At 46.2% G+C, this 25989-nt stretch overlaps 1 protein-coding gene across 2 annotated transcripts in view; it reads left to right on the forward strand.

The window, feature by feature from the left end:
* Positions 1 to 2953: 2953 nt before the first annotated feature.
* The window catches only part of GCLC (glutamate-cysteine ligase catalytic subunit), an 87465-nt gene continuing 64429 nt past the window's right edge, over positions 2954 to 25989 (forward strand). The window contains exon 1 of one of the 2 annotated variants that reach the window (XM_069726788.1): positions 2954 to 3291. Coding sequence is in view for 1 of the 2 variants with exons in the window: in XM_069726787.1 (XP_069582888.1) it covers positions 3142 to 3291 (150 nt within the window). In the remaining variant the exon portion in view is untranslated. The remainder of the gene's footprint in view (positions 3292 to 25989) is intronic. The other variant, XM_069726787.1, reaches the window with a different exon arrangement.

Here is a 25989-nt window from a genome sequence, read left to right on the forward strand (position 1 = left end):
GGGGCAATAACCATGGACCCTCTCCAGGCTATTAATATCTGCCCTCAGTCACTGGCTTTCCCACTCTGGCGGAGAAAATTGCGCGGGAGTCCACGCCAATTTTTCCCGTGATTTAACCCTTTATTTTAACAGCTAGAGCCACCAAATTTTACACAGAGACACTTCTTACATTAGTAGTCAGGAATATGTAATAAAATAAGGGATATGAAATGGTTTACTGTATGTAAACCATGTCTCATATCCTGTTGGGTTTGTGAAGGAGAAAGCAAAAGCCGGCAATTGAATTACCGGCTTTACTGCTATCTAGAGCAGGGACCTCACCCCTAATGTCACTGTTTAAATTGTCTTAACTTGTACTGAATTTATTGTCTGTACATGTCCCAGCTTAATTGTAAAGTGCTGCGGAATATGTTGGCACTATATAAAAATTATTATCTAGCGCTGCATTAAACATAAATATATATATAGGTGTCTAACTGACATAGGTATATATGCATATATATATATATATATTTTATGTGTATATATCTACTCTATTCTAACCTGTCAGTGTCATTTTACTGTACACCGTGCTGAATTACCGGCTTTTCAAAGGACACCGGTGCGTAAAAATTGGACAGCAATATGGATGTCATACGGATGTTGCGATAAAAAAATCGAATGACAATCTCATGATTTTCCTTCGTTTTTTCGGTCCGTAAATTGGACCGTTTTTTTTTCTCGCAAGTGGAAATGAGCCCTTAAGAGGAGACTTTGTGCAGCAGGCCTTCATGGTAAAATAGCTGCTAGGAAACCACTGCTTAGGACAGGCAACAAGCAGAAGAGACTTGTTTGGGCTAAATATCACAAGGATTGTCATTAGACCAGTGGAAATCTGTGCTTTGGTCTGATGAGTCCAAATTTGAGATCTTTGGTTCCAACCACCATGTCTTTGTGCGACGCAGAAAAGGTGAACTGATGTACTCTACATGCCTGGTTCCCACCGTGAAGCATGGAGGAGGAGGTGTGATGGTGTGGGGGTGCTTTGCTGGTGACACTGTTGGGGATTTATTCAAAATTGAAGACATACTGAACCAGCATGGCTACCACAGCATCTTACAGCAGCATGCTATTCCTTCCTGTTTGCGTTTAGTTGGACCATCATTTATTTTTCAACAGGACAATGACCCTAAAGACACGTCTAGGCTGTGTAAGGGCTATTTGACCAAGAAGGAGAGTGATGGGGTGCTACGCCAGATGACCTGGCCTCCACAGTCACCAGACCTGAACTCAATCGAGATGGTTAGGGATGAGCTGGACCGCAGAGTGAAGGCAAAAGGGCCAACAAGTGCTAAGCATCTCTGGGAACTCCTTCAAGATTGTTGGAAGACCATTCCCGGTGACTACCTCTTGAAGCTCATCAAGAGAATGCCAAGAGTGTGCAAAGCAGTCATCAAAGCAAAAGGTGGCTACTTTGAAGAATCTAGACTATAAGACATATTTTTAGTTGTTTCACACTTTTTTGTTAAGTGTATAATTCCACATGTGTTAATTCATAGTTTTGATGCCTTCAGTGTGAATGTACAATTTTCAGTCATGAAAATACAGAAAAATCTTTAACTGAGGTGTGTCCAAACTTTTGCTCTGTACTGTATATTATATAGTCATTACAGAGTGATCTATTTCAAGTGTTTATTTCTGTTAATGTTGATGATTATGGCTTACAGCTAATGAAAACACAAAAATCATTATCTCAGTAAATTAGAATAAAAAAAAAACGTGCAAAGGCTTCCAATGCATTTAAAAAGGTCCCTTAGTCTGTTTCAGTAGGCTCCACAATCATAGGGAAGACTTGACAGATGTCCAGAAGGCAGTCATTGCCACAAGCTGGTGTTATAAAGTATTCTAATGTACTGAGATAATGACTTTTTGGATTTCATTGGCTGTAAGCCATAATCGTCAACATTAACAGAAATAAACACTTGAAATAGATCACTCTGTTTGTAATGACTCCATAATAATATGAGTTTCACTTTTTGTATTGAAGAACTGAAATATATTAACTTTTTTTTAATGATATTCTAATTTTGTGAGAAGCACCTGTATCTGTACTCTGCCCTGTTGCCTTCCGGCCATAATGCTAGGCGTCCTCTCCCAGGACCTATCTCCGATCAATCACTCTTTTTTCTGTTACTTTTCTCCTTCCTTTCACTAGGATCTCGCTATCCTGTGATGGTCTCCTCTCTCGTTAGGGACACCCACGACAGGCGGCACTGCTTTCTACGCACACTGGGCACTATTCCACTCTGTCCCTTCTCCATAACCCCCCACCCTGGGCTAGTCTCAATCGCTAACTCCCTACCGTCGTCAACGCACAGAACTATCCACATTAAACGACATTATACTCGTTCTTGTAGGGGGGCTGAGGGCAGTAAGTCCATCTCCCTACAGCGACAGTGTTGTGTCCATGCAGATAAGCTGCCGCCTGTGGGGTCTGACGGCTGCGGACCCCGCTCTCCCCATAGGGACCAGTGGAGCGCTCAGGTGTGTGGCGGAGACGTTCGTTATACATCATGTCTCCTCGGCTGGGCGCAGTAGGCCGGTGTGTGAGGACAGACCCCGGAGGGCCGACCCGGGGACCCCATAGTGCAGAAGGGCCAATCTCGACAAGAAACAGTCGGTCGAATTCACGCTGGGCCCATGTCGTGGCGTGGACAACCACAGTTCATGGGGCACCAGACTGGCTCTCCACCAGCCTCTGACTATAACACAACCAATGACTCCTCTGCATACACCTGACCGCCATAGAGACAACTAGGCCCACAGAGGAGATGAACTGCACAGTCATCACACCCACAGCAGGACAGAGCCGTGCGGCAGCGGCGGGGTTAACCTGCCCTCAGTAAAACTGCCAAGTCACGGCGGGGAGTGACGCAAGGTCCCGCCCACGTGACGCGGCGCTGCCGGGGAACTAGAGCCCTCAGCCTGTGGCGCGCAGTCAGGCAGCGCGAGTCACGTGGTCTGTCAGCCGCCTCCTAATAACAAGACTGCGGTGGGAGGAGCGGCGTGACAGACCGGCGTGCGAGCGCGGGGAACACTTCGTAGACGGTGTCCGCTCTGCGCACGGTCTCCGGGGGTCTTTATAGTACGGGAGCTGCAGGTATGGGGTTACTGTCTCACGGCTCCCCGCTCAGCTGGGAAGAAACCAAGAAGTACGCGGATCACGTGCGGCAGCACGGCATCACCCAGTTCCTACACATCTACCATAAAGTGAAGGAGCGCCAGAAGGACGTGCTCAAGTGGGGCGACGAGGTGAGAGCTCCTGATAGGGCGCCCGGGGTCATGTGACTCGGTGTAGTAGTCATGGCTGCAGGAGAGCGGCGTGTGTGAGAATTCTGTGCTGTCACCAGTGTCCTGCGGGGCCGGGCGGCTGCCACAAGGCTCCTCCACGTGTGTGCTAGGCAGTAGGTGTAACGGAGCCGTGTGCAGGTAGGAAGGAGGGGGCGACCAGGAGATGCACGGAGAATGCGCCTCTGAAAGTAGCAAAATAGCAAGTTATCACCCCCCCTGTTATGTTATATCGCTGCAGAGCCTGCGTATAATGTGACTGCAGCTGTCCCTATATAATGTTATCACCCCCCCCCCCCTGTAATGTTATATCGCTGCAGAGCCTGCGTATAATGTGACTGCGGCTGTACCAATATAACGTTATCACCCCCCCTGTAATGTTATATCACTCCAGAGCTTGCGTATAATGTGACTGCGGCTGTCCCTATATAATGTTATAACCCCCCCACCCCCCCGTAATGTTATATCACTCCAGAGCTTGCGTATAATGTGACTGCAGCTGTCCCTATATAATGTTATAACCCCCCCCCGTAATGTTATATCGCTCCAGAGCTTGCGTATAATGTGACTGCGGCTGTACCAATATAACGTTATCACCCCCCCCGTAATGTTATATCGCTGCAGAGCCTGCGTATAATGTGACTGCGGCTGTACCAATATAACGTTATCACCCCCCCTGTAATGTTATATCACTCCAGAGCTTGCGTATAATGTGACTGCAGCTGTCCCTATATAATGTTATAACCCCCCCCCCCCCCCCCGTAATGTTATATCGCTCCAGAGCTTGCGTATAATGTGACTGCGGCTGTACCAATATAACGTTATCACCCCCCCCCCCCCCCGTAATGTTATATCGCTCCAGAGCTTGTGTATAATGTGACTGCAGCTGTCCCTATATAATGTTATCACCCCCCCCCCCTGTAATGTTATATCGCTCCAGAGCTTGCGTATAATGTGACTGCGGCTGTCCCTATATAATGTTATCACCCCCCCCCCCCCCCTGTAATGTTATATCGCTCCAGAGCTTGCGTATAATGTGACTGCGGCTGTACCAATATAACGTTATCACCCCCCCCCCCCGTAATGTTATATCGCTCCAGAGCTTGCGTATAATGTGACTGCGGCTGTCCCTATATAATGTTATAACCCCCCCCACCCCCCCGTAATGTTATATCACTCCAGAGCTTGCGTATAATGTGACTGCAGCTGTCCCTATATAATGTTATAACCCCCCCCCCCCCCCCCCGTAATGTTATATCGCTCCAGAGCTTGCGTATAATGTGACTGCGGCTGTACCAATATAACGTTATCACCCCCCCCGTAATGTTATATCGCTCCAGAGCTTGCGTATAATGTGACTGCGGCTGTACCAATATAACGTTATCACCCCCCCCCGTAATGTTATATCGCTCCAGAGCTTGCGTATAATGTGACTGCGGCTGTACCAATATAACGTTATCACCCCCCCCCTGTAATGTTATATCACTCCAGAGCTTGCGTATAATGTGACTGCGGCTGTCCCTATATAATGTTATAACCCCCCCCCCACCCCCCCGTAATGTTATATCACTCCAGAGCTTGCGTATAATGTGACTGCAGCTGTCCCTATATAATGTTATAACCCCCCCCCCCCCCCGTAATGTTATATCGCTCCAGAGCTTGCGTATAATGTGACTGCGGCTGTACCAATATAACGTTATCACCCCCCCCGTAATGTTATATCGCTCCAGAGCTTGCGTATAATGTGACTGCGGCTGTACCAATATAACGTTATCACCCCCCCCCCGTAATGTTATATCGCTCCAGAGCTTACGTATAATGTGACTGCAGCTGTCCCTATATAATGTTATAACCCCCCCCACCCCCCCGTAATGTTATATCACTCCAGAGCTTGCGTATAATGTGACTGCAGCTGTCCCTATATAATGTTATAACCCCCCCCCCCCCCCCCCCCCGTAATGTTATATCGCTCCAGAGCTTGCGTATAATGTGACTGCGGCTGTACCAATATAACGTTATCACCCCCCCCCCCCCCCGTAATGTTATATCGCTCCAGAGCTTGTGTATAATGTGACTGCAGCTGTCCCTATATAATGTTATCACCCCCCCCCCCTGTAATGTTATATCGCTCCAGAGCTTGCGTATAATGTGACTGCGGCTGTCCCTATATAATGTTATCACCCCCCCCCCCCCCTGTAATGTTATATCGCTCCAGAGCTTGCGTATAATGTGACTGCGGCTGTACCAATATAACGTTATCACCCCCCCCCCGTAATGTTATATCGCTCCAGAGCTTGCGTATAATGTGACTGCGGCTGTACCAATATAACGTTATCACCCCCCCCCCCCTGTAATGTTATATCACTCCAGAGCTTGCGTATAATGTGACTGCGGCTGTCCCTATATAATGTTATAACCCCCCCCACCCCCCCGTAATGTTATATCACTCCAGAGCTTGCGTATAATGTGACTGCAGCTGTCCCTATATAATGTTATAACCCCCCCCCCCCCCCCCCCGTAATGTTATATCGCTCCAGAGCTTGCGTATAATGTGACTGCGGCTGTACCAATATAACGTTATCACCCCCCCCGTAATGTTATATCGCTCCAGAGCTTGCGTATAATGTGACTGCGGCTGTACCAATATAACGTTATCACCCCCCCCCCCCTGTAATGTTATATCACTCCAGAGCTTGCGTATAATGTGACTGCGGCTGTCCCTATATAATGTTATAACCCCCCCCCCACCCCCCCGTAATGTTATATCACTCCAGAGCTTGCGTATAATGTGACTGCAGCTGTCCCTATATAATGTTATAACCCCCCCCCCCCCCCCCCCGTAATGTTATATCGCTCCAGAGCTTGCGTATAATGTGACTGCGGCTGTACCAATATAACGTTATCACCCCCCCCGTAATGTTATATCGCTCCAGAGCTTGCGTATAATGTGACTGCGGCTGTACCAATATAACGTTATCACCCCCCCCCCGTAATGTTATATCGCTCCAGAGCTTACGTATAATGTGACTGCAGCTGTCCCTATATAATGTTATCACCCCCCCCCCCCCCCCCCCCCCCGTGTAATGTTATATCGCTCCAGAGCCTGCGTATAATGTGACTGCGGCTGTACCAATATAACGTTATCACCCCCCCCTCCCCCCCCCCGTAATGTTATATCGCTCCAGAGCTTGCGTATAATGTGACTGCGGCTGTCCCTATATGTTATCACCCCCCCCCCCCTGTAATGTTATATCACTCCAGAGCTTGCGTATAATGTGACTGCGGCTGTCCCTATATGTTATCACCCCCCCCCCTGTAATGTTATATCGCTGCAGAGCCTGCGTATAATGTGACTGCGGCTGTACCAATATAACGTTATCACCCCCCCTGTAATGTTATATCACTCCAGAGCTTGCGTATAATGTGACTGCGGCTGTCCCTATATAATGTTATAACCCCCCCCACCCCCCCGTAATGTTATATCACTCCAGAGCTTGCGTATAATGTGACTGCAGCTGTCCCTATATAATGTTATAACCCCCCCCCCGTAATGTTATATCGCTCCAGAGCTTGCGTATAATGTGACTGCGGCTGTACCAATATAACGTTATCACCCCCCCCCCCCCCCCGTAATGTTATATCGCTCCAGAGCTTGTGTATAATGTGACTGCAGCTGTCCCTATATAATGTTATCACCCCCCCCCCTGTAATGTTATATCGCTCCAGAGCTTGCGTATAATGTGACTGCGGCTGTCCCTATATAATGTTATCACCCCCCCCCCCCCCCCTGTAATGTTATATCGCTCCAGAGCTTGCGTATAATGTGACTGCGGCTGTACCAATATAACGTTATCACCCCCCCCGTAATGTTATATCGCTCCAGAGCTTGCGTATAATGTGACTGCGGCTGTACCAATATAACGTTATCACCCCCCCCCCCTGTAATGTTATATCACTCCAGAGCTTGCGTATAATGTGACTGCGGCTGTCCCTATATAATGTTATAACCCCCCCCCCCGTAATGTTACATCACTCCAGAGCTTGCGTATAATGTGACTGCAGCTGTCCCTATATAATGTTATAACCCCCCCCCCCCCCCGTAATGTTATATCGCTCCAGAGCTTGCGTATAATGTGACTGCGGCTGTACCAATATAACGTTATCACCCCCCCCCCGTAATGTTATATCGCTCCAGAGCTTGCGTATAATGTGACTGCGGCTGTACCAATATAACGTTATCACCCCCCCCCCCCCCGTAATGTTATATCGCTCCAGAGCTTGCGTATAATGTGACTGCGGCTGTACCAATATAACGTTATCACCCCCCCCCCCCTGTAATGTTATATCACTCCAGAGCTTGCATATAATGTGACTGCGGCTGTCCCTATATAATGTTATAACCCCCCCCCACCCCCCCGTAATGTTATATCACTCCAGAGCTTGCGTATAATGTGACTGCAGCTGTCCCTATATAATGTTATAACCCCCCCCCCCCCCCCCCCCCCCCCGTAATGTTATATCGCTCCAGAGCTTGCGTATAATGTGACTGCGGCTGTACCAATATAACGTTATCACCCCCCCCGTAATGTTATATCGCTCCAGAGCTTGCGTATAATGTGACTGCGGCTGTACCAATATAACGTTATCACCCCCCCCCCCCCGTAATGTTATATCGCTCCAGAGCTTACGTATAATGTGACTGCAGCTGTCCCTATATAATGTTATCACCCCCCCCCCCCCCCCCCGTGTAATGTTATATCGCTCCAGAGCCTGCGTATAATGTGACTGCGGCTGTACCAATATAACGTTATCACCCCCCCCTCCCCCCCCCGTAATGTTATATCGCTCCAGAGCTTGCGTATAATGTGACTGCGGCTGTCCCTATATGTTATCACCCCCCCCCCCTGTAATGTTATATCGCTGCAGAGCCTGCGTATAATGTGACTGCGGCTGTACCAATATAACGTTATCACCCCCCCTGTAATGTTATATCACTCCAGAGCTTGCGTATAATGTGACTGCGGCTGTCCCTATATAATGTTATAACCCCCCCCACCCCCCCCGTAATGTTATATCACTCCAGAGCTTGCGTATAATGTGACTGCAGCTGTCCCTATATAATGTTATAACCCCCCCCCCCCCCGTAATGTTATATCGCTCCAGAGCTTGCGTATAATGTGACTGCGGCTGTACCAATATAACGTTATCACCCCCCCCCCCCCCCCCGTAATGTTATATCGCTCCAGAGCTTGTGTATAATGTGACTGCAGCTGTCCCTATATAATGTTATCACCCCCCCCCCTGTAATGTTATATCGCTCCAGAGCTTGCGTATAATGTGACTGCGGCTGTCCCTATATAATGTTATCACCCCCCCCCCCCCCCTGTAATGTTATATCGCTCCAGAGCTTGCGTATAATGTGACTGCGGCTGTACCAATATAACGTTATCACCCCCCCCCCCCCGTAATGTTATATCGCTCCAGAGCTTGCGTATAATGTGACTGCGGCTGTACCAATATAACGTTATCACCCCCCCCCCCTGTAATGTTATATCACTCCAGAGCTTGCGTATAATGTGACTGCGGCTGTCCCTATATAATGTTATAACCCCCCCCCACCCCCCCGTAATGTTATATCACTCCAGAGCTTGCGTATAATGTGACTGCAGCTGTCCCTATATAATGTTATAACCCCCCCCCCCGTAATGTTATATCGCTCCAGAGCTTGCGTATAATGTGACTGCGGCTGTACCAATATAACGTTATCACCCCCCCCCGTAATGTTATATCGCTCCAGAGCTTGCGTATAATGTGACTGCGGCTGTACCAATATAACGTTATCACCCCCCCCCCGTAATGTTATATCGCTCCAGAGCTTACGTATAATGTGACTGCAGCTGTCCCTATATAATGTTATCACCCCCCCCCCCCCCCCGTGTAATGTTATATCGCTCCAGAGCCTGCGTATAATGTGACTGCGGCTGTCCCAATATAACGTTATCACCCCCTCCCTCCCCCCCGTAATGTTATATCGCTCCAGAGCCTGCGTAATGTTATATCGCTCCAGAGCCTGCGTATAGTGTGACTGCGGCTGTCCCAATATAACGTTATCACCCCCCCCCCCCCCCCCCCGTAATGTTATATCGCTCCAGAGCCTGCGTATAATGTGACTGCGGCTGTCCCAATATAATGTTATCATCCCCCCCCGTAATGTTATATCGCTCCAGAGCCTGCGTATAGTGTGACTGCGGCTGTCCCAATATAACGTTATCACCCCCCCGTAATGTTATATCGCTCCAGAGCCTGCGTATAGTGTGACTGCGGCTGTACCAATATAACGTTATCACCCCCCCCACCCGTAATGTTATATCGCTCCAGAGCCTGCGTATAGTGTGACTGCGGCTGTACCAATATAACGTTATCACCCCCCCCCTCCCCCCGTAATGTTATATCGCTCCAGAGCCTGCGTATAATGTGACTGCAGCTGTCCCAATATAACGTTATCACCCCCCCACACCCGTAATGTTATATTGCTCCAGAGCCTGCGTATAGTGTGACTGCGGCTGTCCCAATATAACGTTATCACCCCCTCCCCCCCCGTAATGTTATATCGCTCCAGAGCTTGCGTATAATGTGACTGCGGCTGTCCCAATATAACGTTATCACCCCCCCCCCCCCCCGTAATGTTATATCGCTCCAGAGCCTGCGTATAGTGTGACTGCGGCTGTCCCAATATAACATTATCACAACATCCCCCCCCCCCCCCCCCCCCGTAATGTTATATCGCTCTGGAGCCTGCGTATAGTGTGACTGCGGCTGTACCAATATAACGTTAGTTAAAAATGGCGTCTGACGCACAGGTAGCTACTATTGCACATACGCCGGTGGCGCCATCTTGCTAGAGGGCAAGACTTTTCTCCTCCATGATGGCCATCTTGTAGGAGAACTTTTTTTTTTTTTTCTTTAGCAAGATGGCTCGGCCTGTTCCGTAGCAGCTATCGCATCACCGAAGGCGCAGGCCACCCCATAGCACGGGCATATCATTAACCCCTTCCCGACCTGTGACGCCACGTAGGCGTCATGAAAGTCGGTGCCAATCCGACCTGTGACGCCTATGTGGTGTCATGGAGGGATCGCATCCCTGCAGATCGGGTGAAAGGGTTAACTCCAATTTCACCCGATCTGCAGGGAGAGTGGTACTTCAGCCCGTGGCTACGATCGCTCTGATTGGCAGTTTCACTTTCAACAGCCAATCAGAGCAATTTTGTAATATTTCACCTATGAAAACTGGTGAAATATTAGAATCCAGCCATGACCGATGCTGCAATATCATCGGCCATGGCTGGAAACCCTGATCTGCCCCCCACCGCCACCGATCTCCTCCCCAGTCCTCCGGCCTGTGCTCCGCACCACTCCGTCGTCCTGTCTGCTCCCCTGTCCTCCTGTCTGCACTCCCCGTGCTCCGATCTCCCCCTCATACCCACCGAGCCTCCCGGTGTCCGTCTGTCTTCTCCATGGGCGCCGCCATCTTCCAAAATAATGGGCGCCCGGCAGATTCGTTCCAGGTAGGTTTTATCACAGTGATCAAAATAAAAAAAAAAAAAAGTAAATGACCCCCCCCCCTTTTATCACCCTCAAATGTAGGGCAATAAAAAATAAAGAAAAAAATATATATATTTTTTTTCCCCTTTAGGGCTAGGGTTATAATTAGGCTATGTGCACACGTTGCGGATTTGGCTGCCGATCCGCGACGTATTGGCCGCTGCGGATTCGTAGCAGTTTTCCATCAGGTTTACAGTACCATGTAAATCTATGGAAAAACAAATCCGCTGTGCCCATGGTGCGGAAAATACTGCGCGGAAACGCTGCGTTGTATTTTCCGCAGCATGTCAATTCTTTGTGCGGATTCCGCAGCGTTTTACACCTGTTCCTCAATAAAAATCTGCAGGTGAAATCCGCACAAGAAAACACTGTAAATCCGCAGGTAAAACGTAGTGCCTTTTACCTGCGGATTTTTCAAAAATCGTGTGGAAAAATCTCACACGAATCCGCGACATGGGCACATAGCCTTAGGGTTGGAATTAGAGTTAGGGTTGGGATTAGGGCTAGGGTTGGAAATGGGGTTAAGATTAGGGGTGTGTTGGGGTTAAAGTTGTGGTTAGGATTGGGGTTACGGGTGTGTTGGGGTTAGGGTTATAGCTACATTTGAGATTAGGGTTAGGGGTGTATTGGGGTTAGTGTTGAAGTTAGAATTGAGGGGTTTCCACTGTTTAGGCACATCAGCGGTCTCCAAACGCAACGTGGCGCCACCATTGATTCCAGTCAATCTTGCATTCAAAAAGTCAAATGGTGCTCCCTTCCGAGCCCCGACGTGCGCCCAAACAGTGGTTTACCCCCACACATGGGGTACCAGCATACTCGGGACAAACTGGGCAACAAATATTGGGGTTCATTTCTCCTGTTACCCTTGTGAAAATAAAAAATTGCTTGCTAAAACATCATTCTTGAGGAAAGAAAAATGATTTTTTATTTTCACAGCTCTGCGTTGTAAACTTCTGTGAAGCACTTGGGGGTTCAAAGTGCTCACCACATATCTAGATAAGTTCCTTGGGGGGTCTAGTTTCCAAAATGGGGTCACTTGTACGGGGTTTCTACTGTTTCGGCACATCAAGGGCTCTGCAATTGCAACGTGACGCCCGCAGAGCATTCCATCAAAGTCTGCATTTCAAAACGTCACTACTTCCCTTCTGAGCCCCGACGTGTGCCCAAACAGTGGTTTACCCCCACATATGGGGTACCAGCATACTTGGGACAAACTGTGCAGCAACTATTGGGGTCCAATTTCTCCTGTTACCCTTGTGAAAATAAAAAATTGCTTACTAAAACATAATTTTTGAGGAAAGAAAAAGGGAATTAGACCTACCGGTAATTCGGTTTCCAGGTAGTCCCTAAGGATAGCACCATGGAGGACGTCCTTCCTTGACCTATAGCGAGACAGGATCATAGAGCGGTTAAAAGGACCCTCCCACCTCCACCCTCCAGTGTTTTTTCAAAGTACCACAGAAGGATGGAAATAAATGGTCTAAACATGCCCTTACAAACAGGTGTGTAATAAACCATTTAACGGCTTCATCTTAATTTTAAGCCATGGGGACCTAAAAGACGAATGATCTGCCGGTAGATTAATCCCGTGCAAGCCTAAAAAGAGAAACATAAGGGAGGGAACTATGGGTGCTGTCCTGAGGGACTACCTGGAAACCGAATTACCGGTAGGTTTAATTCCCTTTTTCCATTACGTCCCTCAGGACAGCACCATGGAGAATACCAAAGCAACTCTCCAGGGTGGGTACAGAAGCCCAGGAATCAAAGTCCCAGTCAAAAAACAGACTAGATATATAAATGATCTGAAAGATCAGAAAAACCATAGAAATCTGAAGAGATCCACAAAGAAAATCACCGTAGTGAGTGTCTGATATACAGTCATGGACAAAAATTTTGAGAATGAGACAAATATTAATTTTTCCAAAGTCTACTGCTTCATTTTTTCTAATGGCAATTTGCGTATACTCCTGAATGTCAGAGTGATCAGCTTAGCAGCAATTACTGTACTTTCAAAGTCAATATTTGCCCAGAAAATGAACTTTATCCCCCAAAACACATTTCAACATCATTGCAGTCCTGCCTTAAAAGGAGCAGCTAACATCGTTTTAGTGATTGATCCATTAACACAGGTGTGGGTGTTGATGAGGACAGGGCTGGCGATCAATCAGTCATGATTAAGTAAGAATGACATCACTGGACACTTTAAAAGGAGGCTGGTGCTTGGTATCATTGTTTCTCTTCAGTTAACCATGGTTATCTCTAAAGAAACACGTGCAGCCATCATTGCACTGCACAAAAATGGCCTTACAGGGAAGAGTATCGCAGCTACAAAGATTGCACCTCAGTCAACAATCTATCGCATTATCAAGAACTTCAAGGACAGAGCTTCCATTGTTGTCAAAAAGGCTCCAGGGCACCCAAGAAAGACCAACAAGCTCCAGGACCGTATCTTAAAACTGTTTCAGCTGCGGGATCGGACTACCAGCAGTGCCGAGCTTGCTCAGGAATGGCAGCAGGCTGGTGTGAGTGCTCCTGCACGCACTGTGAGGCGGAGACTCTATGAGCAAGGCCTGGTTTCAAGGAGGGTAGCAAAGAAGCCACTTCTCTCCAGAAAAAACATCAGGGACCGACTGATATTCTGCAAAAGTTACAAGGAGTGGACTGCTGAGGACTAAGGCAAAGTAATTTTCTCTGATGAATCCCCTTTTCGATTGTTTGGGACAGCTGGAAAACAGCTTATTCGGAGAAAGAGGTGAGCGCTACCACCAGTCTTGTCTCATGCCAACTGTAAAGCATCCTGAAACCATTCATGTGTGGGGTTGCTTCTCAGCCAAGGGGAATCAGCTCACTCCCATTATTTCCTAAAAAATACAGCCATGAATAAAGAATGGTACCAGAATGTCCTCCAAGAGCAACTTCTCCCAACCGTCCAAGAGCAGTTTGGCGCCCAACAATGCCTTTTCCAGCATGATGGAGCACCTTGCCATAAAGCAAAGGTGATAACTAAATGGCTCATGGAAAAAAACATACAGATTTTGGGTCCATGGCCTGGAAAATCCCCAGATCTTAATCCCATTGAGAACTTGTGGTCAATCATCAAGAGACGGGTGGACAAACAAAAAACAACAAATTCTGGCAAAATGCAAGCATTGATTATGCAAGAATGGACTGCTATCAGTCAGGATTTGGTCCAGAAGTTGATTGAGAGCATGCCAGGGAGAACTGCAGAGGTCTTGAAGAAGGGTCAACACTGCAAATATTGACTTGCTGCATTAACTCATTCTAACTGCCAATATAACCTATTGGTACTCATATGATTGCAATTATATTTCTGTATGTGATATAAACATCAGACAAACGCTAATAAAAACCAGAGGGCAGCAGATCATGTGAAAATATAATTTTGGTGTCATTCTCAAATTTTGGCCATGACTGTACATCTGTAATGGCCAATTTCAGTATGAATGTGGTAAACGAAATAAGCATCAGAAGCAGAAAGTGAAATGCACCCATTGTACTCCAATACCAATAATGAACCACAGCAAATTATTTATTGTGATAGATACTTATAGACATCACAGCCCCAGAATAGGGTTACCGTACTACAAGGAGACCTGCAGGACAGAGGCCCTGGACTGTGGGAAAATCAAACCAATAACAGTTAGTACATGGATAATGGCAGAGCATAGGGATGTACGCACATTACTCATCCAGATCACGTCTATTCCAAATCCTTAGATGTCTAACCCCAAGTAAGGGTTATATATTATTGAAACTAAGGAATACACCATCCGGCAGGAAATATCTCCTCCTGCTATTACCAATGTTGGGCTTTTCATTAGAAGCACTGAAAGAGAAACGTGGATCATCACTCCTGTTTTACTTGATGTTAAATACAGGGAGTCTGGACTCTGAATCGATGAAGGTGGTGGTGCTAGTAAAAATCTTCCGGCTCTTGAAATTATTCATAACTGCATTTATACAAGTCATTAGTCCAGACATTATAAGTATGTCAACGTATCTGTTCATATATGTATATTCCATGGCTAGAGAAAAAGTAAGTTTTTCCTCATCACGAAGGGAGATTATCTACTGTGAGGCAGTGAGACTATGGGGTCTTAACAGTAAAGGTACCGTCACACTAAGCGACGCTGCAGCGATACCGACAACGATCCGGATCGCTGCAGCGTCGCTGTTTGGTCGCTGGAGAGCTGTCACACAGACAGCTCTCCAGCGACCAACGATCCCGAGGTCCCCGGTAACCAGGGTAAACATCGGGTAACTAAGCGCAGGGCCGCGCTTAGTAACCCGATGTTTACCCTGGTTACCATCGTTAAAGTAAAAAAAACAAACGCTACATACTTACCTACCGCTGTCTGTCCCCGGCGCTGTGCTTCTCTGCTCTGGCTGTGAGCGCCGGGCAGCTGGAAAGCAGAGCGGTGACGTCACCGCTCTGCTTTCCAGCTGCCCGGCGCTCACAGCCAGAGCAGAGAAGCACAGCGCCGGGGACAGACAGCGGTAGGTAAGTATGTAGCGTTTGTTTTTTTTACTTTAACGATGGTAACCAGGGTAAACATCGGGTTACTAAGCGCGGCCCTGCACTTAGTTACCCGATGTTTACCCTGGTTACCAGCGAAGACATCGCTGAATCTGTGTCACACACACCGATTCAGCGATGTCTGCGGGGAGTCCAGCGACGAAACAAAGTTCTGGACTTTCTTCCCCGACCAGTGACAGCACAGCAGGGACCTGATCGCTGCTGCCTGTCACTGGACGATATCGCTAGCCAGGACGCTGCAACGTCACGGATCGCTAGCGATATCGTCTAGTGTGACGGTACCTTAAGAGCCCTGGATACACTTTCATTTACCTTAGGAGCCGTGACTGCAGTAAGAGCCGTGAGAATGGGATCCTCTGCCACACAACACAGTGCTGCTGCTTCGCCACAAGGTAAAAAAGGCAGTGCTGATGTCCCTGGTAAACAAAACGCAACAGACTTGAGACAAGAATCTGTCTGATTGCCGAATGTGGAGTTTGGGAAGGATTAATAATAACAACAATAAATAAACTTTATATAGCGTCAACATATTCCGCAGCGCTTTACAGTTTGACAACTTCAAACACAACAGTCATAAGCAACAACCATATAATTAAAACAAAATAAAACTACCCTGCTCGTGAAAGCTGACAATCTACAATGAGGTGGGGGGAAGATATAATGTACAGGTGTATAACAACAATGTTGTATTTACAATGATGGCCCAGCCATCTTCAGGGGGTGGGGGATAGACAGAGATAGTGAATGGGCTACATACACACACACAAACATAAAGTGACTGATTAGGGTATGTGATAGGCCGCTCTGAACAAATGGGTTTTGAGGGTGCACCTAAAACTATGCAAATTGTAGATGGTCCTAAAGGTACCTTCACACTGAGCGACGCTGCAGCGATGCCGACAACTATGTCGATCGTTGCAGCGTCGCTGTTTGGTCGCTGGAGAGCTGTCACACAGACAGCACTCCAGCGACCAACCATGCCGGTAACCAGGTAAACATCGGGTTACGAAGCGCAGGGCCGCGTTTAGTAACCCGATGTTTACCCTGGTTACCAGCGTAAACATAAAAAAACAAACACTACATACTTACCTTCCGCTGTCTGTCCCCTGGCGTTCTGCTTCTCTGCGCTGTGTAAGCACAGCGGCCGGAAAGCACAGCGGTGACGTCACCACTGTGCTTTCCGGCTGGCCGGCGCTCACAGCCAGTGTAGGAAGGCACAGCGCCGGGGACAGACAGCGGAAGGTAAGTATGTAGTGTTTGTTTTTTTATGTTTACGCTGGTAACCAGGGTAAACATCGGGTTACTAAACGCGGCCCTGCGCTTAGTAACCCGATGTTTACCCTGGTTGCCATTGACGACATTGCTGAATCGGCGTCACACACGCCGATTCAGCGATGTCTGCAGGGAGTCCAGCGACGGAACAAAGTTCTGGACTTTCTGCAGCGACTAACGACATCACAGCAGGATCCTGATCGCTGCTGCCTATCAAACTGAACGATATCGCTAGCCAGGATGCTGCAACGTCACGGATCGCTAGCGATATCGTTCAGTGTGAAGGTACCTTAATATCTTGGGGCAAAGCATTCCGAGGCGGAAGGAATACTTCCTTTCAACTCGTGGAATTTTCTGCTCCTGGGACAGTAGTATGTCATTTTATAAGAGTATAGGATGTATCAAAATGATGTCATCTTTTAAAGCTAATTATGTAATAGACTTGCCTTTAGGTAGAACCTACCCGAGAGATCTGTTCCAAACAGAAGAAATGCAAATTTTACTAAGCCAATTCAAGCATATCTGTTTGCTGGACTAAGGGTATGTGCACACGTCAGGATTTCTTGCAGAAATTTTCCTGACAAAAACCGGACATTTCTGCCAGAAATCCGCATGCGTTTTTACCGCGTTTTTCACGCGTTTTTGGTGCGTTTTTTAGTGCGTTTTTTCCCAAATGCATAGAATTGCGGGAAAAATGCAGAAAATCCGCAAAAATAATGAACATGATGATTTTTTTACCGCGATGCGTTTTTTTTTCGTGGAAAAAAACGCATCCATGTGAACAAAACATGCAGAATGCATTAAAAAATGATAGAATGCGTTTTTATAGCTTTTTTAGCGAAAAAAACGCGAAAACCTGAACGTGTGCACATGGCCTAAGCCCTGTTGTAAAGAATGAAGTAACAGAAGCTGGATCTCGGTCCAAAAACCCAAGGACTCCATATCCAGAGTTGAGGTCCAAGACAAAAATGTGAAGTGGTAGGCCGATGATACAATGTGCGGCCACACAACAAGGCACCAGACAGAAGGTCTAACCCAGTGGCTCACAGCCAGAGGCGGAAAAGGCACCAAGCCCGACACACTGATACCCCCTGAGGCAAAGGGCACCGAAACCCTATGATGCAATATGATGCATATAGGAACTATGAAACAATTATGTCCAAAGGTACTATTAAGTAATTTGATGCACAAAGCCACTATGAAGCGCTATGATGCATAAAGGAACCATGAAGCAATATGATGCATAAAGGAACCATGAAGCAATATGATGCATAAAGGAACCATGAAGCAATATGATGCACAAAGGCAATATGAAGCACTATGATGCATATAGGAACAATGAAGCAATATGATGAAATATGACACACGAAGTAACTATGAAGCGCTATGATGCATATAGGAACCATGAAGCAATATGATGATGAAATCTGACACGAAGTAACTATGAAGCATATAGGGACTATGAAGCAATATGATGAAATATGACACACGAAGTAACTATGAAGCGCTATGATGCATATAGGAACCATGAAGCAATATGATGATGAAATATGACACACGAAGTAACTATGAAGCGCTATGATGCATATAGGGAGTATGAAGCAATATGATGAAAAATGACACACGAAGTAACTATGAAGCGCTATGATGCATATAGGGACTATGAAGCAATACGGTGCAATATGGTGCATGAAGTTACTATGAAGCACTCTGATGCATATAGGAACTATGAAGAATTATGCTGTAATATAATGCACAAAGTCACTATGAAGTGCTATGATACGTATAGGAACCATGAAGCAATATGCTGTTATATAATGCACAAAGGCAATATGAAGCGCCATGATGCATATAGGAACCATGAAGCAATATGATGCATATAGGAACAATGAAGCACTATGATGCATATAGGAACCATGAAGCAATATGATGAAATATGACACAAAGTAACTATGAAGCGCTATGATGCAAATAGGAACTATGAAGCAATATGATGCGCAAAGTCACTATGAAACAGTATGATGCCACAGAGGCACTCAATATGATGCATAGATGTACTATGATGCAGTATCATGCACAGAGGCACTCAATATGATGCATAAAAGCAGTATGATGCAGTATTAAGCACGGAGGCACTCAATATGATGCATAAAAGCAGTATGATGCAGCATTAAGCACGGAGGCACTCAATATGATGCATAGAGGCACTGTGATGCCGTATTATGCACGGAGGCATTCAATATGATGCATAGAAGCAGTATGACTAGGCCCTGCTTGAAGGTGCCAAACAAGAGACCAGACGTTACCCTTTCAAGCAAAAGATCAATCAGACTTCCAGATAAATCTCCACTCTGAACAGTACATCTCATCTGTCAGACTGACTCCACCCGTAGGAGCTAATTAATGAGCCGCAGCTGGAGGGCAGTCTTCATGGAGACAATGTGCTGAATTAACACCTTGTGACCTATGGAAGGAGTAGTTAAGTTGCAAAGAAAAGTGAAACGCTTGCTTAGGCTACGCTCACATTTGCGCTGTGCGGCGCTGCGTCGGCGATACAACGCAAATATTAACGCATGCACAAACGCTGCGTTTTGCGACGCATGCGTCGCTTTTTGCATGGTTTTGGGCGCAGGAAAAACTGCATCATGCAGCGTTCCCTGCGCCCTGACGCATGCGCTGCAGCAACGCATGCGTCGCAAAACGCAAATGCAACGCATGTCCATGCGCCCCCACGTTAAATATAGGGGTGCATGGCGTGTGCGTCGCCGCGGCTGCGCCCGACGCAGCCGGGAGCGGCGCAAATGTGAACGTAGCCTTATTGAACCAGAAAATGGAAAGCATGCTTCCAAAAAGAAGTGACTCTGAAGCCCAATCATAAGGCTCTGTGCAGACAAGAGTCATGAGATGTAGCCTGGATATATGGCCCCACCATAGCCTAGAGGTCCAAGGCCTAGCTGCAAATGGGTTCCAGGTACAGCTTTGGCACAAAGGCCTGAGACTAGTCATCCCAGAGGCCCAGGCCATCAATGCAACATTAAACCATGCACTCACCTGTGCTGGCTCCATACCTGCTAGAAGACAGGGGGAGCTCGTAATGCCGAGAGCCTACTGTGGAAGGAAGCTGCGTCCCGTCAGACATGCTGCATTATTGCCTGTGCCCCCTTCCGTGTTCCATCGTGGAACGCACGCCGATCCTATTCTGACATCACCGGAAGCGCAACTGCCTTCTCCACCACACAACTTTCGTAAGTAGCGGTGTTTTGCCGGTCGGCTTTCGAGCTGAGAGCCCCCCACCGGGAGGAAGCGGCTCTACCCAGGAGCCTGTCCGCTCGACTGGTCTCTGGGGCTGAGGGACTCCCCACTGGGGAGTTTCCACCCTGGGCTACTTGACAGGGGGAAGGATTGGACCTGCCGCACGATCCTCCTAAGCCCATTGCACAGGCTGTTGGCTGAGGAACCTCTCAAAGAGGAGTCAGTCATGGTCCACTTGACAGGGGAAAGAGAATCCACAGGCTATCTTCGCTCTAGGAGCAACCTCTCATACAACCTTCCCTGTAGGGACAGGAAAAACACTGGAGGGTGGAGGTGGGAGGGTCCTTTTTAATCTCTCTATGATCCTGTCCCGCTACAGGTCAAGAAAGGACGTCCTCCATTGTGCTGTCCTGAGGGACGTAATGGAAAATTTATTTTCACGGCTCTGCGTTATAAACTTCTGTGAAGCACTTGGGGGTTGAAAGTGGTCACCGCCCATCTATATTAGTTCCATGGGAGGTCTATTTTCCAAAATGGTGTCACATGTGGGGGAGCTCCAATGTTTAGGCACACAGGGGCTCTCCAAACGCGACATGGTGTCCGCTAACGATTGGAGCTAATTTTTAATTCAAGTCAAATGGCGCTCCTTCCCTTCCGAGCCCTGCTGTGTGCCAAAACAGTGGTTTACCCCCACATGTGAGGTATCAGTGTACTCAGAAGAAATTGCCCAATAAACTTTAGGATCCATTTTATTCTGCTGCCCATGTGGAAATTAACAAATTGTGGCTAAAAGAAATTTTTTTTGTGGAGAGAAAAAAAAAGTACTTTTTCCTTTTTTACGGATCAATTTGTGAAGCACCTGGGGGTTCAAAGTGCTCACTATGCATCTAGATAAGCTCATTGGGAGGTCTAGTTTCCAAAATGGGGTCACTTGTGGGGGAGCTCCAATGTTTAGGCACACAGGGGCTCTCCAAACGCGACATGGTGTCCGCTAAAGAATGGAGCCAATTTTTCATTGAAAAAGTCAAATGGCACTCCTTCCCTTCCGAGCCCTGTCGTGCGCCCAAACAGTGGTTCCCCCCCACATATGGGGCATCGGCGTACTCAGGACAAATTGTACAATAACTTTTGGGGTCCAGTTTCTCCTTTTACCCTTGGGAAAATAAAAAAATTGTTGCTAAAAGATAATTTTTGTGACTAAAAAGTTAAATGTTCATTTTTTCCTTCCATGTTGCTTCTGCTGCTGTGAAGCACCTGAAGGGTTAATAAACTTTTTGAATGTGGTTTTGAGCACCTTGAGGGGTGCAGTTTTTAGAATGGTGTCACTTTTGGGTATTTTCAGCCATATAGACCCCTCAAACTGACTTAAAATGTGAGGTGGTGCCTAAAAAAAATGGTTTTGTAAATTTCGTTGTAAAAATGAGAAATTGCTGGTCAAATTTTAACCCATATAACTTCCTAGCAAAAATTTTTTTTTTTTCCAAAATTGTACTGATGTAGACATGTGGGTAATGCTATTTATTAACTATTTTGTGTCACAAACAGTTATATGAAAAAGTTTGGGCACCCCTATTAATCTTAAGCTTAATGTTTTATAAAAATAGTTGTTTTTTTTTTTTTTTGTTTTTTTTTGCAACAGCTATTTCAGTTTCATATATCTAATAACTGTTGGACACAGTAATGTTTCTGCCTTGAAATGAGGTTTATTGTACTAACAGAAAATGTGCAATCTGCATTCAAACAAAATTTGACAGGTGCATAAGTATGGGCACCCATATTTTGTTGTTTTAAATACTCCTACATACTTTTTACTGACTTACTAAAGCACTTTTTTTTGTTTCCTAACCTCATTGAGCTTTGAACTTCATAGCCGGGTGTATGCAATCACGAGAAAAGCTACTTAAAGTGGCCACTTGCAAGTTGTTCTCCTGTTTGAATCATGGACTCCTCAAAACAACTGTCTAATGATCTGAAAAAAAAGATTATTCAACATAGTTGTTCAGGGGAAGGATATAAAAATCTGTCTCAGAGATTTAACCTGTCAATTTCCACTGTGAGGAACATAGTAAGGAAATGGAAGAACACAGGTACAGTTCTTGTTAAGGCCAGAAGTGGCAGGCCAAGAAAAACATCAGAAAGGCAGAGAAGAAGAATGGTGAGATCAGTCAAGGACAATCCTCAGACCACCTCCAGAGAGCTGCAGCATCAACTTGCTGCAGATGGTGTCACTGCATTAGTCAACTATACAACGCACTTTGCACAATGAGAAGCTGTATGGGAGAGTGATACGAAAGAAGCCGTTTCTTGAAGCATGCCACAAATAGAGTAGGCTGCGGTATGCAAAAGCACATTTGGAGAAGCCAATTTCTTTTTAGAAGAAGGTCCTGTGGACTGATGAAACTAAGATTGAGTTGTTTGGTCAGACAAAAAGGCGTTATGCATGGCGGCCAAAAAACACAGCATTCCAAGAAAAACACTTGCTACCCACAGTAAAATTTGGTGGAGGTTTCATCATGCTTTGGGGCTGTGTGGCCAATGCCGGCACCGGGAATCTTGTTAAAGTTGAGGGATGCATGGATTCCTCTCAGTATCGGCAGATTCTTGACAATAATGTTCATGAATCAGTGACAAAGTTGAAGTTACGCAGGGGATGGATCATTCAGCAAGATAATGATCCAAAACACCGCTCCAAATCTACTCTGGCATTCATGCAGAGGAACAATCACACTGTTCTGGAATGGCCATCCCAGTCTCCAGACCTGAATATCATTGAACATCTGTGGGATCATTTGAAGAGGGCTGTCCATGCTCAGCGACCATCAAACTTAGGCCGGCTTCACACTCAGCGTATGAAAATACGGTCCGTATATTACGGCCGTAATACGCTGAAATGTCCCGAAAATAGTGGTCCGTAGCTCCTCCGTAGGCAGGGTGTCAGCGTTTTTTGCGCATGGCATCCTCCGTTTGTAATCCGTATGGCATCCGTACTGCGTGGTTTTCTCGCAGGCTTGCAAAACCAACATACCGCTATAGAAATGATCCATGTGTCCCAAAAAGAAAAAAAAAATATATATATATATATTAATCAGTGAGACACATATATGTATATATATTACTATTTTTTTCCAGCGCTATACAGCTTGAAAGTCGGTAATTCAATTACCGGCTTTTTCTTTCTCCTTACTAAAACCCGACATGATTTGAGACATGGTTTACATACAGTAAACCATGTCTTCTCTCCATTTTTTTTGCAGATTCCACACTACTAATGTCAGTAGTGTGTATCTGCAAAATTTGGCCGTTCTAGCTCTTCAAATAAATGGTTAAATGGCGGAAAAAATTGGCGTGGGCTCCCGCGCAATTTTCTCCGCCAGAGTAGTAAAGCCAGTGACTGAGGGCAGATATTAATAGCCTGGAGAGGGTCCATGGTTATTGGCCCCCCCCCCCCCCGGCTAAAAATATCTGCCCCCAGCCACCCCAGAAAAGGCACATCTGGAAGATGCGCCTATTCTGGCACTTGGCCACTCTCTTCCCATTCCTGTGTAGCGGTGGGATATGGGGTAATGAAGGGTTAATGCCACCTTGCTATTGTAAGGTGACATTAAGCCTGATTAATAATGGAGAGGAGTCAATTATGACACCTATCCATTATTAATCCAATTGAATGAAAGGGTTAAATAAAACACAAACACATTATTTAAAATTATTTTAATGAAATAAAAACAATGGTTGTTGGAGTATTTTATTCTACGCCCAATCCAGTCACTGAACACCCTCGTTCTGTGAAAGAAAAAACATAATAAACCAACAATATACTTACCCTCCGCAGATCTGTAACGTCCAACGATGTAAATCCTTCTGAAGGGGTTAAAACATTTTGCAGCAAGGAGCTTTGCTAATGCAATGCTACTCCTCGCTGCAAAACCCCGGGGAATGAGTCTAAATACAGATCAATGAGCTATATTTAGCTTCATTTGCGGTGAGGCGCCCCCTGCTGGATGTTCATAGATCGTGGGAACTTGCCTAGAAAGCTCCCAGGCTTATATATATATATATATATATATCTCTATCTATCTCTATCCTATTCTATGTGTACACATTTATTCTACTGTAAGCTGTCAGTGTGATTTTACTGTACACCGCACTGAATTGCCGGCTTTTCTCTCTAACACCGCTGCGTATTTCTCGCAAGTCACACTGCTGGTCCGTGTGTAATCCGTAGTTTTCACGCTTCCATAGACTTTCATTGGCGTATTTCTTGCGCAGTACGGTGACAAACGCAGCATGCTGCGATTTTGTACGGCCGTAGAAAGCCGTATAATACTGATCAGTAAAATACGGCAGATAGGAGCAGGGGCATAGAGAATAATTGTGCCGTATTTTTTGCGAGTTTTACGGACGTAGTTTCTGCGCTCTTACGTCCGTAAAACTCGCAAGTGTGAAGCCGGCCTTAACTGAACTGGAATTGTTTTGTAAAGAGGAATGGTCAAAAATACCTTCATCCAGGATCCAGGAACTCATTAAAAGCTACAGGAAGCGACTAGAGGCTGTTATTTTTGCAAAAGGAGGATCTAGTAAATATTAATGTCGCTTTTCTGGTGGGGTGCTCATACTTATGCACCTGTCAAATTTTGTTTGAATGCAGATTACACATTTTCTGTTAGTACAATAAACCTCATTTCAAGGCAGAAACATTACTGTGTCCAACAGTTATTAGCTATATGAAACTGAAATAGCTGTTGCAAAAAAAAACAATTTTTATAAAACATTAAGATTAATAGGGGTGCCCAAACTTTTTCATATAACTGTAACTCTCATTTAACAGAATAAAAATTAAAAATGTGAAAATTGCGAAATTTTCGCCAAATTTCCATTTTTTTTTTTTTTCACAAACGCAAAAATTATTGACCTAAATTTACCACTAACATGAAGCCCAGTATGTCACGAAAAAACAATCTCAGAACTGCTAGGATCCGTTGAATCGTTCCTGAGTTATTACCTCATAAAGGGACACTGGTCAGAATTGCAAAAAATGGCCAGGTCATTAAGGTCAAAATAGGCTGGGTCATGAAGGGGTTAACTCAAAACTGAAAATAAAGATTACACAACCACAAGATCGATTTCATCACCAGGTATCATTGTAATCAGTATAACAGTGCCCACCTGACACTGTCTGTTACTGTGCACAATCCTGCTGACGGGTTCCCTTTTAATTTTTAACCCCTTCCCGACATGTGCCGTACTAGTACGGCTTTGTTGGAACTGCGTGCCCGCAAACTGCAGTACTAGTACGGTGCTGCGATTTCCGGGTGAGGATGCATCCTGGCACGTCACCATGAGGGGCTGATCCGCCCCCTCACCAGCCAATCACAGCAAAGCTGACAAAATTGTAAAAAAAAAAAAAAAAGCATGTGACAGGCTGTGATTGGTGCTGTGTGACGTAGCACCAATCACAGCCGTCACAGTAGGTGGGGTGATCGCCTAGAAGCTATTGTTCAGCCAATCAGCGCCAAAGGGGTTAATCTAAAATTGCGCTCACCACCCTGCACGCCGTCTTTACCTCAGATTTGGTGTGCGGAGCGTTGGTCTAAGCCCCTCTCTCGCCTGAGAAAAGATTCCATTGGTGGCCAGTGCGTTCGTCCCTGCGATCTCCTTGCCTTCCTGTGCTGATCTCCTGCGATCTGTTCTCTGATCTGCCTGCTGTGACTCCTGTGATCACAGCAGCAGCACCTCCCCCACCCCTTTCCCATCCCCAATCCCTGTTCCAGTACCTCTCCCTCTCCTCCCTCCGATTTTTTTTTTTTTTTGCGCTTTTTCCTGTGCGCGGCGTCCCGCGCAGAGCATTCGTGCTCTTCCTGTGTTTGCAGTGGTTTGATCAGTATCACTGCTGATCAGAGACTGCCACATGATTTTTCTTTTTTTTTTTTTTTTTTAGCTATTTAGTGTAGCGGACTTCGCAGTCTAAGCGACGTCCAAGT

Source organism: Ranitomeya imitator, chromosome 5 (assembly GCF_032444005.1).
Source record: "Ranitomeya imitator isolate aRanImi1 chromosome 5, aRanImi1.pri, whole genome shotgun sequence".
In the NCBI taxonomy this organism is placed as follows: Eukaryota; Metazoa; Chordata; class Amphibia; order Anura; family Dendrobatidae; genus Ranitomeya; species Ranitomeya imitator.